The sequence below is a fragment of the Macaca thibetana genome, chromosome 17, assembly GCF_024542745.1.
Source record: "Macaca thibetana thibetana isolate TM-01 chromosome 17, ASM2454274v1, whole genome shotgun sequence".
Classification (NCBI taxonomy): domain Eukaryota; kingdom Metazoa; phylum Chordata; class Mammalia; order Primates; family Cercopithecidae; genus Macaca; species Macaca thibetana.
In genome coordinates this window covers 75,865,427-75,881,933 of record NC_065594.1, presented here as the reverse complement: position 1 = coordinate 75,881,933, position 16,507 = coordinate 75,865,427, and the positions used below count along the sequence as shown (strand labels likewise).

At 35.2% G+C, this 16,507-nt stretch overlaps 1 protein-coding gene across 5 annotated transcripts in view; it reads left to right on the top strand.

The window, feature by feature from the left end:
- The window catches only part of UGGT2 (UDP-glucose glycoprotein glucosyltransferase 2), a 248,017-nt gene that overhangs the window by 46,881 nt on the left and 184,629 nt on the right, over positions 1 to 16,507 (top strand). For all 5 annotated transcript variants that reach the window (XR_007720872.1, XR_007720873.1, XM_050766710.1 and 2 more), the window contains exons 6-8: positions 2,324 to 2,420; positions 5,428 to 5,500; positions 11,183 to 11,283. Coding sequence is in view for 3 of the 5 variants with exons in the window: in XM_050766710.1 (XP_050622667.1) it covers positions 2,324 to 2,420; positions 5,428 to 5,500; positions 11,183 to 11,283 (271 nt within the window). In the remaining 2 variants the exon portion in view is untranslated. The remainder of the gene's footprint in view (positions 1 to 2,323; positions 2,421 to 5,427; positions 5,501 to 11,182; positions 11,284 to 16,507) is intronic.

Below are 16,507 nucleotides of genomic sequence, written 5' to 3'. Positions count from 1 at the left end.
AAATGAGAATAGGAGTGGGAGTGGGAGATACAAGTACAGTTTACCCTTAAGCTTGTGTGAGTTAGAGATACTGACCCCTCATGTTGTTAAAAAATATATGTATAACTTTGGACTCCACTAAAACTTAAGTACTAATAGCCTACTGTTGACTGGATGCCTTACTGATAAACAGTCAATTAACACATATTTTTCATGTCACATGTATTATATTCTGTATTTCTTACAACAGAGTAAGCTAGATACGTAATGTTATTAAGAAAGTCATAAGGAAGAGAAAAAATATTTTTCATTAAATAGAAGTGGATCATCATAAAGGTCTTTATCCTCATAGTCATGTTGAGTAGGCTGAGGAGGAAATGGAAGAGGAGAGGCTGGACTTGCTGTTTCAGGTGGCAAGGTGGGAGGAAATCTATGTATAAGTAAACCTGTGCAATTTAAGCCCTTGTTGTTGTTAATTGTCTGTTTGTCTTTTTTAAATGTTCTCCCAAGTGATTCTAATGTGCTGCTGGGGAGCTATGCCCATCTGTTGAGAATCTATCTCAAGTTATTCTTTAGAGAATGTGACCATTAAGTATGCTTCTGTGAGATCATATTAACTATCAAATTATAGCCTTATATTTAATGAATGACATCTTTTATGTTCAAAATAGCTATAATGTAAATCTAGTGAACATGTAATTCTAATAAAAATAGACATATTTATGCTACATTTTTAACATGCCTTTTTGTGGGGGAAAAAATAAATAGAAAAACAAAGATTTTTTTTAACCTGTTGAATTGGTAGTTTGGTTTGCAAATCCAAACTTACTAAACTACAAAACTACAATTCAAATTTTATATCAACACATTTTCAAATGAGGAAAGTAAGTATGAATTTAGGAAACATTTTTATTACTGAGGAGCTAGTAACTTTCCAGAACTAATAATGGAAATTCACTGTATGAAATTGCATTTCTTTTATGAACTGTAACAAGATATGTGGCCTCATAGTTTCGATTCACTTAGCCACCAACTGATTGGTCTTTTGACTAGAAATTCAAAATATAGTTTTAAATTGAGCTGTTATGAAACTGAAAAAGCTAAACAAATTTTCAACTTTGTCAGATTACTGTAATTATAAACAACCCAATTTCTACATGCTATCTTTCATATAATGTGGGCCTGACAAATTAGCAAATTAAATTTTAGTGTGTGCAGCAATGTTAAGTACTTGTCTGAATATCTGAAGCTAACTTTTACATATTCTTATTTGCAAATAGAACAGGCCAAAGAACAGTCACTCTGCCATATGCATATCATTAAGGCTTGGTAGAAAGTTTCGGGAGGAAAGAAGAGAATACAAAGAATAACCCATTACTAAAGTTCTCCTTCCCTCCAATCTCTACCTTTTCTTCTATCATGCAAAACTGTCCCTGTGCAAACCTGAATTAAGCAAAGACACATGGCATCTTCCAGGGAGTTTGCTGAGCTCTAGGTTAAAGTGGTTTTCTAACCCGTTGAGATATGCCAAATGATAATGGCTGCAGTACCACCAACAAGAATTTCAGTCTGGAAGCTGGAACAACTTTAAAACTATTCTGTGTATTCATCCAGGTTGCTTCCTTTTGAATAAAATATGGTGACTTCTCTTGCCTGATGAGGTAATCTCTAGGCGTACATTTAGTATTTGCCCTCTAGAAAGAATAAAATTAAAGGTACTAAAATTCTGATCATAAACATTTCAGACAACTCCGTTTTAGTGAACTGTAGCCCCTTATTGCAAGAGCAGATATTAGTTTGTGGCATTTGGTATATTTTAATCATTGAAAAATAAAGAAAACTGTAATCCGGTATTTCACGACGCTAACTTTTTTTTGTCTCGTTTGCTACTACTTACCAGTATTTGCTTTTGGCAGCACTCTAGTTGTCCTACATCTAGACAACCAGCAAGTGAAGAGCATTTTCAGTTTAGCAAATCTTTTGGGGGTCCCCAAAAAGGAGAACAGTTTTGTTGAAACTTGTCTGTAATTGGTCCTCTGTTAATTAACTCATTGAAGACGTGGTATAACAGAAAAAGATCAGATACTTTTTATCTTAATTGTAAAAATTAAAAAGTAATTGAAGCAGTAGTCATGACAGAGTTTTTACAGAGTAGTCGTTAACCAAATTCTAGTTCCTCGATAGACTAGAGACAGTGTAAACAACCACCAAATTTTTCACAGTGATTAGAAACCTTCAATATTAGTAATTTACCCTTATGTCCAAATACATCATGGTACTGACTTTAAAACAAGATGTTTGACTAACTGCTTTCTCTTTTTATAAAATAAATGTGTTTGAACAGAAACCAAGCTCACGGAAAATGTACTTATCTGGGTATGGTGTGGAGCTAGCAATTAAGAGTACAGAATACAAAGCATTGGATGATACCCAAGTTACAAGTAAGTTCTCTATCTCATACTTGAGTAGAATGAAAAGTTGGAGGCTTTTACATACTTTAGTTTTTTAAAAATTTAATGAGTATAATCCTACATATGTTCATTTGAGGCTAGAGATGGGGTGGACATGTTCTTCATTAAAATTTGGAATTTTAAGCTGAAAGAAATGTATTTAATATTATTCGTTATCAAAATTTCTTTTAAAATATGAAATTGTATGTTATTTTGCTTATACCCGATGGGTTCCCAACCATTTCAGCACCATATAACAATTGATAGTATATGTAAGGTAAACTGTGGCAATAGATAAGGCTGATTATTGCTAGAGGTGAGTGGCATAGGTATTTGGGTCTCGCCCATGTAAGGAAGTTTTGTCTGAAATGTTTATTTGTAATGAAATTAGGATGGCAGTTTGTTTTTTCTTTCCTGAAGCAGGATGAGAGAGGCCTATGAATTGTTTAGATGAGGTAGATTCATTAGATTTGTGATCTACCAGCCAGTATCTATCTGTATTCTCTGAACTAAATGCATACTCTAGATGAAGAGACTCTGGAGACTTAAATAAACTAAACGAGTTCTCGGAACACTTATGGAAGTCTTTTATTACCTGGTTCATGTCAGATTTATTTATGCCTGATTCTTGGTTAAGAGTTTTACGTTTATTCTTTTATATGCACTCAGATGAGACTCCTGCTTCAACTTTGTTTTTTCATAGAGAGGCCCTGCCTTGATCACAGACTTCTCTCTGGCTCCTCCTACTGAATGTGCTTCAAATAAAGTTCTGTATTACTGTAATTTAAATATTTTTGGTTAAAGAGTTACTGAAAAAGTGTAGTAAAAATAATACTCTGATTTTATGTATTTCTGTATAGCTTGTGTATAGTTTTATAATGCTTTATAATTTACTCTCTTGTAATCATCATAGTAATTTAAGGCATTTTTAGTTATTCTTGCACTTATAGAATTTTCTTTAAAAAGTCACATGTGTATCATCTGTATTATTATGTACTGCATTCTGTCATCAACCTTTTACACACACTTGGAATATGTCTTTGTCAATTCTAGTTGCCACTCCTTAGAGCAGTTCTCTTTTTTTCTCTTTGTATACATGTGTCAGACCTTTAACTAGCCATCTCTCTGATCTTTGGTCTTCAGTGCTCTCAATCTCAGCACCCCTCAAAACAGATTGATCAATCTGATCTCCACGGTACTTTCCAAATGAACTTTTGATGTTGAAAATCTGTGATTCCACTGGTTAAATCCTTTGGTGGCTCCCTATAACCTCTCTCAAAAATTCAGAACATAGCAAACAAAGCTTTTCACAGTCTGATTGCTTTCTGCCTTTTTACTGTCCTTCAGCCCTCTCTCAATTTGTGTCCTCTTGCCTGAGACACTAAACTACTTACTATTTAGAATAATTTTCTGTTCCCTGGATGTTTTTATGCATGGGCTCCATGAGAAGTCTTTACGACCTCTCCTGCATTCATCCCTTAGCATATGCTATTCCTTCTGCCTACCACTGTCTTCGCTTCTTTTATTTCCTCTAAAGACTTCACATCTTTTTCTTTTTTTTCCGTAAGATGGAATCATTGCTCTGTCGCCCAGGCTGGAGTGCAGTGGTGCGATCTCAGCTCACTGCAACCTCTGCCTCCTGGATTGAAGCAATTCTCTTGTCTCAGCCTCCCAAGTACCTGGGATTACAGGCACCTGCCACCACACCCAGCTAATTTTTGTATTTTTAGTAGAGATGGGGTTTTCACCATGTTGGCCAGGCTGGTCTTTAACTCCTGACCTTGTGATTCACCCACCTCAGCCTCTCAAAGTGCTGGGATTACAGGCATGAGCCACCACACCCGGCCAGGCTTCGTATCTTTTAAGATTCAAATATATCAGTCCGTGCCTCTGAGACGGCTGCCTATCTTGCCGCTCTGTTAGAGAATGCGCTGCTTTTTTCTATATCCCATATCTTTCTTTGCCTTCTTTTAGAAAAGTTCATGGTCTGTATCTTTTGTGTGTCTGTTGTTCTTGGTGTCTATCCTGTCATAGACACCTCATAGCAGTCAATAAATGTTTGCCCAATGAATGAATGAACAAACAAGAGGAAAAGGATGACTAGATGAAAGTACCCAGGGTACTCTGATAGAGAGCCACCCCACACACTGTAAGAGGTCACAGTCCTTGTAATCCTAAAGTACCTGTCACATATTCCACCAACCAGACTGTACAGTATAATTATTTGGTATGTAAGAGAAAAGGGAAATGACTATAAAATATTATATCTTTATTCTTTGAGTCCATGAGTTTTGGTGTCTTTCTAAATATTCCTTGATTAAAGGTGTTGGAAATATGCAGGAACTTATATTTAAACTTAGAGTTTGGACCTCCTGCCTCACTTAAAAGCTAAACCCAGCATTTGTTACAGGCCTTTTGGCTTATTTCTGATTATAAAATAGAACTTGACTATTAACTAATCTATAAAGCACTTTATTATAGTTGCTAAGTATTTAATCAAGCATGTTCAAAAAGACAGCTCACACTCAGGAATGTTAGCCTGTACATATGCATATATATGTATTAATCTGGTTCATGAAGGTAAAACAAATAGAATTTCATTTCATTGTGAGTTTTTTTTTTTTTTTTTTTTTTTTTTAAGAGACAGAGTCTTACTCTTACCCAGACTGGAGTGCAGTGATGTGATCTCGGTCCACTGCAACCTCCACCTCCCGGGCTCAAGCCATTCTCCTGTCTCCCAAGTAGTTGGGACTGCAGGTGCATGCCATCACACCTGGCTAATTTTTGTATTTTTAGTAGAGACAAGGTTTCACCATGTTGGTCAGGCTGGCCTCGAACTCGTAACCTGAAGTGATTTGCCCACCTCGGCCTCCCAGAGTGCTGGGATTACAGGTGTGAGCTGCCACACCAGGCCAAGTTCTTCTAATTTTTCATTACATGTTCTTTTCCCAGTCTGAAAATATTTTTGTTTTATTTTGGTTTTGTTTCCAAAATGTAGCTGTGACTAATACTACTGTAGAGGATGAGACTGAAGCAAATGAAGTTCAAGGATTTCTCTTTGGGAAACTAAAGTAAGTCTGAATGGAAATTAAAATTGGTATTATTATACCCATTTGTTTTTAAGGAATTAATTTGATATACTGTTTTGCCATATGTTTCACCTTTCTTTTATGTAGAAAGTACAAACACACACACACACACAATTGTTTTTATTTATTACAGAAGTAACACATGGCTAATGTCAAAAAGCTACAGAAAGCAAAAAAGCACATTTAAAAATAATGACTAATTTCACAGCTAAAGAGATAACTCATCATGTTTTGATGTACAGTATGTTTTTCCAGTCTGAATATTTTTATAGCAACAAACGCATACACAGCATATTGTTTTGCACAGTAGAACTATAGCGTATAGCTGTTTTTTTCACATCTTGTGGATATTTCATCATTTATTGAAACAGTCCCATAGAACAGGACTTTAAATTATTTCCCTACTTTTTCATTTAATTTTTTTTGTGTACCAGTTTGTGTGCATTGCAGATTTTCCTTAGCACAAATTTCAGGAAAATAGTTGATAAACTATATGTACTTCTTGAAATTTTTGATTCATACATGTAAACTACCCTCATAAAATTGTACTAACATATACACTTACCCGAGGATGTGAAATGTGTTCATTTCCCAGAACTTTAATAACCAATCATACTATTTTTAAAAATCTTTTTCAGTTTAAGAAGTGAAATGGTGTTTCTTTTTTTTTTTTTTTTTTTAAAAAAAGGTGCATATAATTTACTGGGCTGAACCAGTTTTATAATTCATCTCCAAGAAAGTCAACTATTGGCAGTTTATTACTGCAAGGATTAACTTTTTTTCATGTTTATTTGCTTTGGAATTTCTTCTTGGGAAAATTGCTTGTTCTTGACTTGTGCTTATTTGTTCTTGCTGTGTTTATATCTTTTTTACTAATTATAAGAGCTCTATAAAAAATTCTAAAACCTTTGCCATATATTGAATTACTTACTGTTGAAGTTTACTTTCATATTAATCTTAAAAATGGAAATTTTTCATTAGATGAAACTGTTATGTTTACATTGAGAGTGGGATTTTATTTCTGAAACTCTGGTAGTGTCTGTGGGATAACTGGAAAATTTGAAATTTAAGACTTTCGATACTTATGGTTGGTCACTGTTAAATATGCATGTTTTTCTCCTTTTACCCAGAATAAGTTATTTGTCCCATAAATAAAGTTCATTTTATAGAATGGCTAAACCTCAAAGACATGAAACAACAAACATAAGGCAACAAACAAATTGTTAAATATTTATTAGCCTTGTAGCATTTTTTGATCGTGTTCTTCATTTACACTATATGGTGCTATCACCATCCAAATTATGATTTCCCATATTTGAAAGTAGTAATTTTCTTTATTCTAACACAGCTGCCATGAAAGTCAAGTAAATAATTGGTATAGTACATACTTATTTAGGAAGTTTCTAAATTTGGAGAGAATAAATAATGTAATTTAGTAATAAAGTAGTTTTAACAATTCATGGCATATAATAAACATTAATGTGTTTGTTAAACATGAATAAAATAAATGAAAATTATAAAGTTATTTGTTAAAATAGTTTCACAAAATGCTGCCAAGAAAAAAATATTGCCTAAATTGAATTTCTTTTGAGGAAAAAAATTAAGTAAATCATTATTTTTTAAAATAAATATTGTAGTAATAATGTTAGCTAATATATACTATTTTTAAACTCAGTGATATTTTTACTGTTTTTTAATAAATTAACTTGGCAAGCTGTGGTGAATATTTCTCTTTATTGCTTTATTTTTAAGGCAGTTTTAATACATCTGACATTCATAAAGTATGAGATATTTAAAATCACTTTTCATATGATACATTTGACTTAGTGTGCTTAGAGAAACAGGAGTTGATAAAGTTCTGACAGAAAACTAAAAACTTTATAGAATCTAGAACTTTACTGATCTAATGGGTTATGAAAATCATTGATAATATTGGGTCTTTAGCTTGAACAAATATATAGCCCAAAAGAAGAGAAAACATTTATTAGTTGAAATTTCTGTACTACAGATTACCATTTCATATACACATGTAAGTAACCTTTCAAAAATTAAAGTTATACCCCCCCCTTTTTTTTCCTGCCACGCTGATTGAAGACAAGGAATAGGATGGTGAGTGCTCTCTGAATACTTGTAAATTGGGATGGCTGTAATTTCATGTACATTTTCACTTATTTACAAGTGAAAGTTTATGATTTCTTTATCCAGGCAAAATTAATTAAAGACATATTTTTATTAATACCTTTAGTTCTTGTTTAGTATTACAGTCATTTATGAAGGACTTTCAGGTTAGTTCTCCTGGTGATGAGTAGATAACTATATACAGTAAGGGTAAGATTTTTGGAGACTATGCTAATTTATATGGATAACTGTGTTACATTTTTAAAGTATGTTGGCCAAGCAGTATACTAGTGGCCTTAAAATGTTAATACGTCTTATAAAATGGGTTTATTCTAAGTAAGATATTTATTTAGCAGCAAACAATACATTTTTATCCCATTTTCAGCTATCTCAACATCTTGGAATTTATAGTTCTTTTCTCTTTTGAATATAACTTTTTATGGGATTAAATTGCATTTTCTCCAAAAGATCACGTGGAACACTGGGCTATTTTTATTTGTATTTTATTTTATTTCAACTTCTATTTTAGACTCAAGGCGTACACGTGCAAGTTTGTTACATGGATATGTTATGTGATGCTGAGGTTAGGGTTATGAATGATCCCATCACCCAGGTAGTGAGCATAGTACCCAACGGGTACTATGCCCTTGCCATCTCCCCACTCTAATAGTCCCCAGTGTCTATTATTCCCATCTTTATGTCCATGTATACCCAATGCTTAGTTCTCACTTATAAGTGAGAACATTGGGTATTTGTTTTTCTGTTCCTGTGTTAATTCACTTAGGATAATGGCCTACAGCTGCATTCATGTTGCTGCAAAGGGCAGGATTTTCCATGGTGGTATATGTATCACGTTGTCTTTATCCAATTTGCCATTGATGGCATCTGGGTTGATTCCATGTCTTTGTTATTGTGAATAAATGCTATGATGAACATATGAGTGCATGTGTCTTTTCGTCAGAATGATTTATTTTCCTTTGGGTGCATACCCAGTAATGAGATTACTGGGTTGGGTGGTAGTTTGAAATTCTTTGAGAAATCTCCAAACTGCTTTTCACAGTGGCTGATCTAATTTACATTCCCACCAACAGTGTATAAGCATTCCCTTTTCTCTTCAGCCTTGCCAGCATTTGTTACTTTTTGACTTTTTGATAATAGCCATTCTGACTGGTGTGAGAGGGTATCTCATTGTGGTTTTGACTTACATTTCTCTGATTAGTGATGTTGAGCATTTTTTCATGTTTCTTGGCTGCTTATATGTTTTCTTGTGGGAAGTGTCTGTTCATATCTTTTGCCTAGGAAACCCTAAAGACCACCATAAGGCTCCTAGAACTGATAAACAACTTCTGTAAGTTTCAGGATACAAAATCAGTGTACAAAAATCAGTAGCATTAGTAAAAGCCAATAATGTTCAAGGTGAGAGCCAAATCAAGCAGGCAATCCCATTTACAATAGCCACACACACACACAAAGTATATAGAATACATCTAACCAAGGAGGTGAACCATCTCCACAGGGAGAACTACAAAACACTGCTGAAAGAAATCATAGATGATACAAACAAATGGAAAAACATTCCATGCTCATGGATTGGAAGAATGAATGTCGTTAAAATGGCCATACTGCCAATCTACAGATTCAATGCTGTTCCTGTCAAACTACTAATGTCATTTTTACAGAATTAGAAGAATCTATTCTAAAATTCATATGGCTATTCATTTTTAAAAGGAAATAGTTCTTCCATAGTGACTCAGTGATTGCTCATTTCAAAGCAAAAATCCTTTGCTTTGAGGTACTTTATGAGTAATACATGTGTTGCCTAAATTATATAAAGAATTTTAGCAGTGAAAGTTACTAAGATGATGATTAAATATTGGTATAGTAGCTCTTATAAACTTATAATCCTATAACTTAAAATGTTGAAAAAGGAAATGTTTAATTCATAGTGAACTTCTTTAAGAAAGAAATGCCATTGTACTTTTACTATCTTGGCAATTTTGATTTGTTTTCAAAACATGATCCCACATTGTAGTAAACCTGTAAGATATTGACACTGTACTATATATATTTATTCATAACTATAAGATTACCATATTTATGTATATTCTGTATTTTTTATTTGACTTTTCAAAGTCTTCTTGTCTATTGAATATTGAAAATATTTGTTTTCAATGAGACGCCATCTCATGCCAGTTAGAATGGCAATCATTAAAAAGTCAGGAAACAACAGATGCTGGAGAGGATGTGGAGAAATAGGAACGCTTTTACACTGTTGGTGGGAGTGTAAATTAGTTCAACCATTGTGGAAGACAGTGTGGCAATTCCTCAAGGATCTAGAACCAGAAATACCATTTGACCCAGTGATCCCATTACTGGTGTATACCCGAAGGATTATAAATCATTTTACTATAAAAACACATGCACATGTATGTTGATTGCAGCATTATTCACAATAGCAAAGACTTCGAGCCAACCCAAGTGCCCATCAATGATAGACTGGATAAAGAAAATGTGGCACATATACACCATAGAATACTGTGCGTCCATAGAAAAGGATAAGTTCATGTCCTTTGCAGGGACATGGATGAAGCTGGAAACTATCATTCTCAGCAAACTAACACAGGAACAGAAAAACCAAACACCACACGTTCTCACTTAAAAGTGGGAGTTGAACAATGAGAACACATGGACATATGGAGGGGAACATCACACACCGGGGCCTGTCAGGCGGTGGGAAGCTAGGGGAGGAATAGCATTAGGAGAAATACCTAATGTAGATGATGGGTCGATGGGTGCAGCAAACCACCACGGCACGTGTATACCTATGTAACAAACCTGCACGTTCTGCACATGTATCCCAGAACTTAAAGTATGATTAAAAAAAAAAGGAAAATAATGTATTTTATAAGTTGTACTGACAGTAAAGTTTTTTTTTAATTGTATCTCTCCATTTAAATCTGAAGTGGCACCATATCTTGATTTCATGAGTGATAGAGGAAAGAAGATTACAGTTTAGATTGTATGTACAGCAAAATACCATTCTACTATATCATTATTTATCTCTCTCTAAAAGATGCCTAGAGATGTTTAACAATGGGTAAAATTATCTTATTTTAGTTTTTTATAAGAATCAAAGATAGAACTTTTCAGAAATAAACTCTGTATGAGGCATTTTTGTCTTTCCTTATAAAGTAGTTTTTATTTTCAATTATAAAAGCAAGGCTTTCAATTTATAAAATGTTAAACAAAATGTAATATGAAACTGTAAGTCTGCCCTCATCCTTGCATCGCTTACAGTTGACACTAACAATTGAGAATATGTTTCTCCAGATTTTGTTTTGTTTCATATATTTAATAAAAGAGACCTGTATATCTTCCTCATTATTTTTAAGTTCTATGAATATAGCTGTATCACAATTTATGATTATCTTAATGATGAATGATTCCTTTATGTCTAATTACTTGGAATTATTTCAAAAATATGCTGTTTGTATAATGGTTTGTGATAGGTGATGCTATTTAACATCATTTAATATTTTGATGCAGAGAAATATATTCAGATCTTAGAGATAATCTGACAGCATTCCAAAAATACTTGATTGAGAGTAACAAGCAAATGACGCCTTTGAAAGTCTGGGAACTACAAGGTATAGTGTTTTGAGATACTTTAACACAGCATTTTGTTAACTGATCTGTTTTGTTAAATAAGCTTTTATATATCACATGAAACAGATTATTTTTTGGACAGTATGAATGACTAGTGATGTGAATAATATAAATTATGATTTTTTGTGGCAATACCTATTTAATAGATCATCTATCAAGCAAGCTATATTTCTATGTTTGCAAGACTTAAAATTACATGAAGTGAGGTTATTTGATGTTATTTCAAAAGTATATACCGATTTACAGGTTAGTCTGAAGTATTAAATCACATTTTTGGAGACTATAACTGATTAAAAATCCTAACTCATAGGTAAGGAGAAAATGAAACTCAATCTTAGTTTTCTTCTCTTTGAAATTTAGATCCTCTTAAGACTATTGCATGTTTAATTGATAAATTTTTAATGGAAACATCGAATGGAGGACATGCAGTTTTACAAAGTTAGGAACAACTTCTGTGCTGAAAACCTACAAGCACATATTTTGTGAACAAAATTTGATTTGGTTTGGACTTTTAAGTCCTTTTCAATTTGTCATTTTTCTTCTTTATTTGTAATGATTTAGTAGGTCATGGGGACATGTCTTCTTTCTGCATCATCTAACTTTTATCATCTTTTATCAACTTTTTAAAATACAACAGCTTAATAAGCTGTTTTGTTAAATAAGCTTTTATATCTCAGATGATATAGATTATGGACATAGTGATGTAAATAATGACATTACTAAAATAATACTATTCATACTAATACATTCACATACTATTGAATTTGCCCTTTTAAATTCTACCATTCAATAGTTTTTAGCATATTTTTAGAATGCCACCACTCTTAGCACAGTTGATTTTAGAAAATTCTCATCATCCCCAAAAGAAATTAACATCCTCATTAGCGGTCACTCCTCATTTCCCAACTCCTCAGTTGTAGGCAACCACCAATCTACTTTCTGTTTTTAAAATAACAACTAAAAGGATATTTACAGGCCACTCTCACCAGTATAACTTACTTATAACATACAAATAATATTTTATATTTCATCTGGATTATAGTTTACAGGGTCCTTTCATATAAACTATCTTATTTAAGTGCCAGTTACCACACAGCTAATAAGTGAAGATTTTGGTCCAAGTTAAATTCTTTATACTGTACCATATGGTATCTAGGTAAACTTTATATACATTTAACAGAATATTGAATATTACATTTTAAAATTATAGCAGAATGTGCAAGACCCAATCTATTAAGTTTTATAACTTCTGCTATTCTTTACCTACCTAATACAAATGTTCTGTCAACTAAGCCCTATACCATTAGAAAATCAATATATCAATGGAAAAAATCATTCAGCAGAATGAGATTCAAGACCATTGTTATGATAGATTTACTGTAAAGAATCTACCTTTTTGAACTGATAGAATCTATTCTCCCTGGACCCTTCTGGTGTACAGTTTCCTGTTTAATGTCTCATCTAGACCTCATGCTTGGACCTCCTTTTATTATACCACAGCCCTTGTGACTGTTCTTCCTCTTGACATCATGATAACACTAAACTGAGGCAGTAGGTTCAAATTCATTCTCAATAAGGTTACTGAGATAATCTTTCTAAAATGAAAATCTGATTTTGGCGTTGTGTCAAATCAGCCAGCCTTTATCACTTGTACATCCCTGATCGAATAATGGTCTTACATTAGTCCCCACAGGAAAATGTTGGCACACACAAACTAAAAAAGTTTAATAAAGGGACTTTTTACAGAGACAGGCCTGATTGAGGGAAACCAACAAGGAATGGATTCTTCTATTCCAGTATTAGCAACTAGAGGGAAACATTTTCTACCCCTAATCTTGAGGGAGCAAGAGGAGGGAGTGGTTACCAAAACCTGGAGAGTGTGTGGAGATAGCTGCTTGACACAGCAGTAGTCCCCCAAGGGACTGCCCTCTGTGACTCAAGAAGGAGGGATCTGGGTAGTAACTATCCAATCCTTATTCTTTTCTTGCTTACTGATCCCATATTAGTGACTTGGATTAACTGAATCTAACTAGAAATCCGAGGGCAAGGGAGCTTATTGATGTAGTTCAGGTAAGCCAGCCTTTTGGGGGCCCGGAGCAGGAAAGAATAGATGCGGAGGGCAAACAAAGTATGCAGTCCTCTTATCTGAGAAAGTTCTGTTTTTCCAAGGCAAATACTTCTGGAGAGACTTGAATGTAAGAAGGGGTTGATAGGACTAGCTAGCCAAGTCATTTGCATTATTAAGGACTGATTTCATGCACATCCATTAGAAGTATTAAGTTTAAACCCCTTAGCATGGTTTGTAAAGCTCTTCTCTAAGTTCCAATAGAGCTTATATTCCCAAATCCATAATTTCAGATAGTCTCTTTCTAGTATCCTCAATTATTTTTAGTTTTTTTAATGTCTCTATTTTAGCACTTTAAAAAAATTATTATGTTTTAAGTCTCCTTCAAAATGTTCTCTAAGGGGCCCTTGCTTAATTTAGAAGATTGTAAGTGATGGGGTGTTTTTGAAGGCCTTTAAGCAGAGTATGCATAGTCAGCTTACTTCTAGTTGACTCCCTAATGTCTGTGTAAGATGTATTTGAATGTACTGAAAGCAAGAAATCTAGGTAGACATTGCTGAAGTAGTGGTAGAAGACATATAGGTATTTAGAAGGTGAAAAGGAGTCAAAGGTAATTCTAGGATTTCTAGCTTGAGCCTGAGTAGAGAGAATATATAAAACATGTAACCTGGCTTTGGGGCTGAATATGGGACTCAGAAATAATGAGACTAGTGTTGAAAGGTTGATTTAAAGTCATTGTAAGATATCTAAATGGTTAGGTTCAGTGGTGGGGTGAGTATCCTGTCCTTAAGCTAAACAGAGAGGATTTTAAAAGTTGAAAATCTTAGCAAAATCAGTGCAACAGGGAGAGTGCCCTAGTGTTCATCCACATGTAGAAAGTAAAACTCCTAAGGAAGACATGATGGAATGATGAGAAATGGAGAGCACATTATACAAGCTGAAGGAAATAGACTCTTAAGAAAGAGAAAATGACCAGTACTTTTTATTTGCATGAAATGATCCTATTGCAAAAAGAACCTAGTAGGTAAGGTAAGTACTAAAAATGTCATTGTGTTTGGCAATCGAGATATTAGTGAGCACTGACAGTAGTTTCACTGCAGTACTGGGGACTGGAAACATGTTCAGGTTGAGGATATTCTGTTTGAAGTTACTCAGCTAGTTTTTGATAGAACTAGAATTTGAAGCCTGGAGTGTTGGTCCGTTTTCACACTGCTAATAAAGATATAGTCAAGACTGGTAATTTATAAAGATAAAGAAGTTTAATGTACTCACAGTTCCACATGGCCGGGGAGGCATAACAATCATGGCAGAAGGCGAAAGGCATGCCTTACATGGCAGCAGGCAAGAGAGAATGAGAGCCAAGTGAAAAGGGAGACCCTCTATAAAACCATCAGATCTTGTGAGACTTATTCACTATCATGAGAACAGTATTGGGGAAACTGCCCCCTCCGACCCATGATTCAGTTATCTCCCGCTGACTGGGTCTGTCCCACAACATGTGGGAATTATGGGAGCCACAATTTAAGATGAGACTTGGATGAAGACACAGCCATACCACATCATTCTGCCCCTGGTCCCTCCCAAATCTCATGTCCTCACATTTCAAAACCAATCATGCTTTCCCTACAGTCACCCAAAGTCTTAAATCATTTCAGCATTAACTCAAAACTCCACAGTCCAAAGTCTCACCTGAGACAAGGCAAGTCCCTTCCACCTATGAGCCTGTATAAGCAAGTTAGTTACTTCTTAGATGCACTGGGGGTACAGGCATTGGATAAATATAGCCATTTATCTCCCATTCCAGATGGGAGAAATTGGCCAAAATTTAAGGGCTAACAGCCCCGTGCAAGTCTGAAATCCAGCAGGGCAGTCAAATCTTAAAGCTCCTAAATGATCTCCTTTGATTCCATGCCTCACATCTAGGTCATGCTGATGCAAGAGGTAGGTTCCCGTGGTCTTGGGCAGCTCTGTCCCATGGCTTTGCAGGGTACAACCTCTCTCCTAGCTGCTTTGACAGGCTGGCATTGAGTGTCTGTGGCTTTTCCAGGCACAGGGTGCAAGCTGTCAGTGGTTCTGTCATTCTGGGATCTGGAGGATGGTGGCCCTCTTCTCACAGTTCCACTAAGCAGTGCCCTAGTGGGGACCCTGTGTGGGTGCTCTAACCCCACATATACCTTCCTCACTGCCTTAGCAGAGGTTCTCCATGAGGGCCCCACCCCTGTAGCAAACTTTTGTCTGGACATCTAGACATTTCCATACATCCTCTGACATCTAGGCAGATGTTCCCAAGCCCCAATTCTTGATTTCTGTACTTCCACAGGCTCAACACCACGTGGAAGCTACCAAGGCTTGGAGCTTGCACCCTCTGAAGCCACAGCCCAAGCTGTACCTTGGCCCCTTTTAGACATGGCTAGAGCAGCTGGGATGCAGGACACCAAGTCCTTAGGTTGCACACAGCAGGAGGCACCTTGGACCAGTCCACGAATTCATTTTTTTCTCCTAGGCCTCCAGGCCTTTGATGGGAGGGACTGATGTGAAGGTCTCTGACATGCCCTGGAGACACTTTCCCCAGTGTCTTTGTGATTAACATTTGGCTTCTCATTATCTATGCAAATTTTTGCAGCTGGGTTGAATTTCTCCTCAGAAAATGGGTTTGTCTTTTCTATGGCATTGGCAGGTTGCAAATTTTCTGAACTTTTATGTTCTGTTTCCCTTTTAAAGCTGAATACTTTTAACAGCACCCATGTCACCTCTTGAATGCTTTGCTGCATAGAAATTTCTTTTGCCAGATACTGTAAATCATTTCCCTCAAGTTCAAAACAGATCTCTAGGGCAGGGGCAAAATGCCGCCAGTTTCTTTGCTAAAACATGGCATGAGTCACTTTTACTCCAGTTCCCAACAAGTTCCTTATCTCCGTCTGAGACCACCTCAGCATGGATTTCATTGTCCATATCATTATGATCATTTTGGTCAAAGCCGTTCAAAGGTCTCTAGGAAGTTCCAAACTTTCCTACATTTTCCTGTCTTCTTCTGAGCCCTCCAAACTGTTCTAACCTCTGCCTGTTACCCAGTTCCAAAGTCGCTTCCACATTTTCAGGTATCTACTGATACCAAGTTACTGTACAGTTCTACAGTTTAA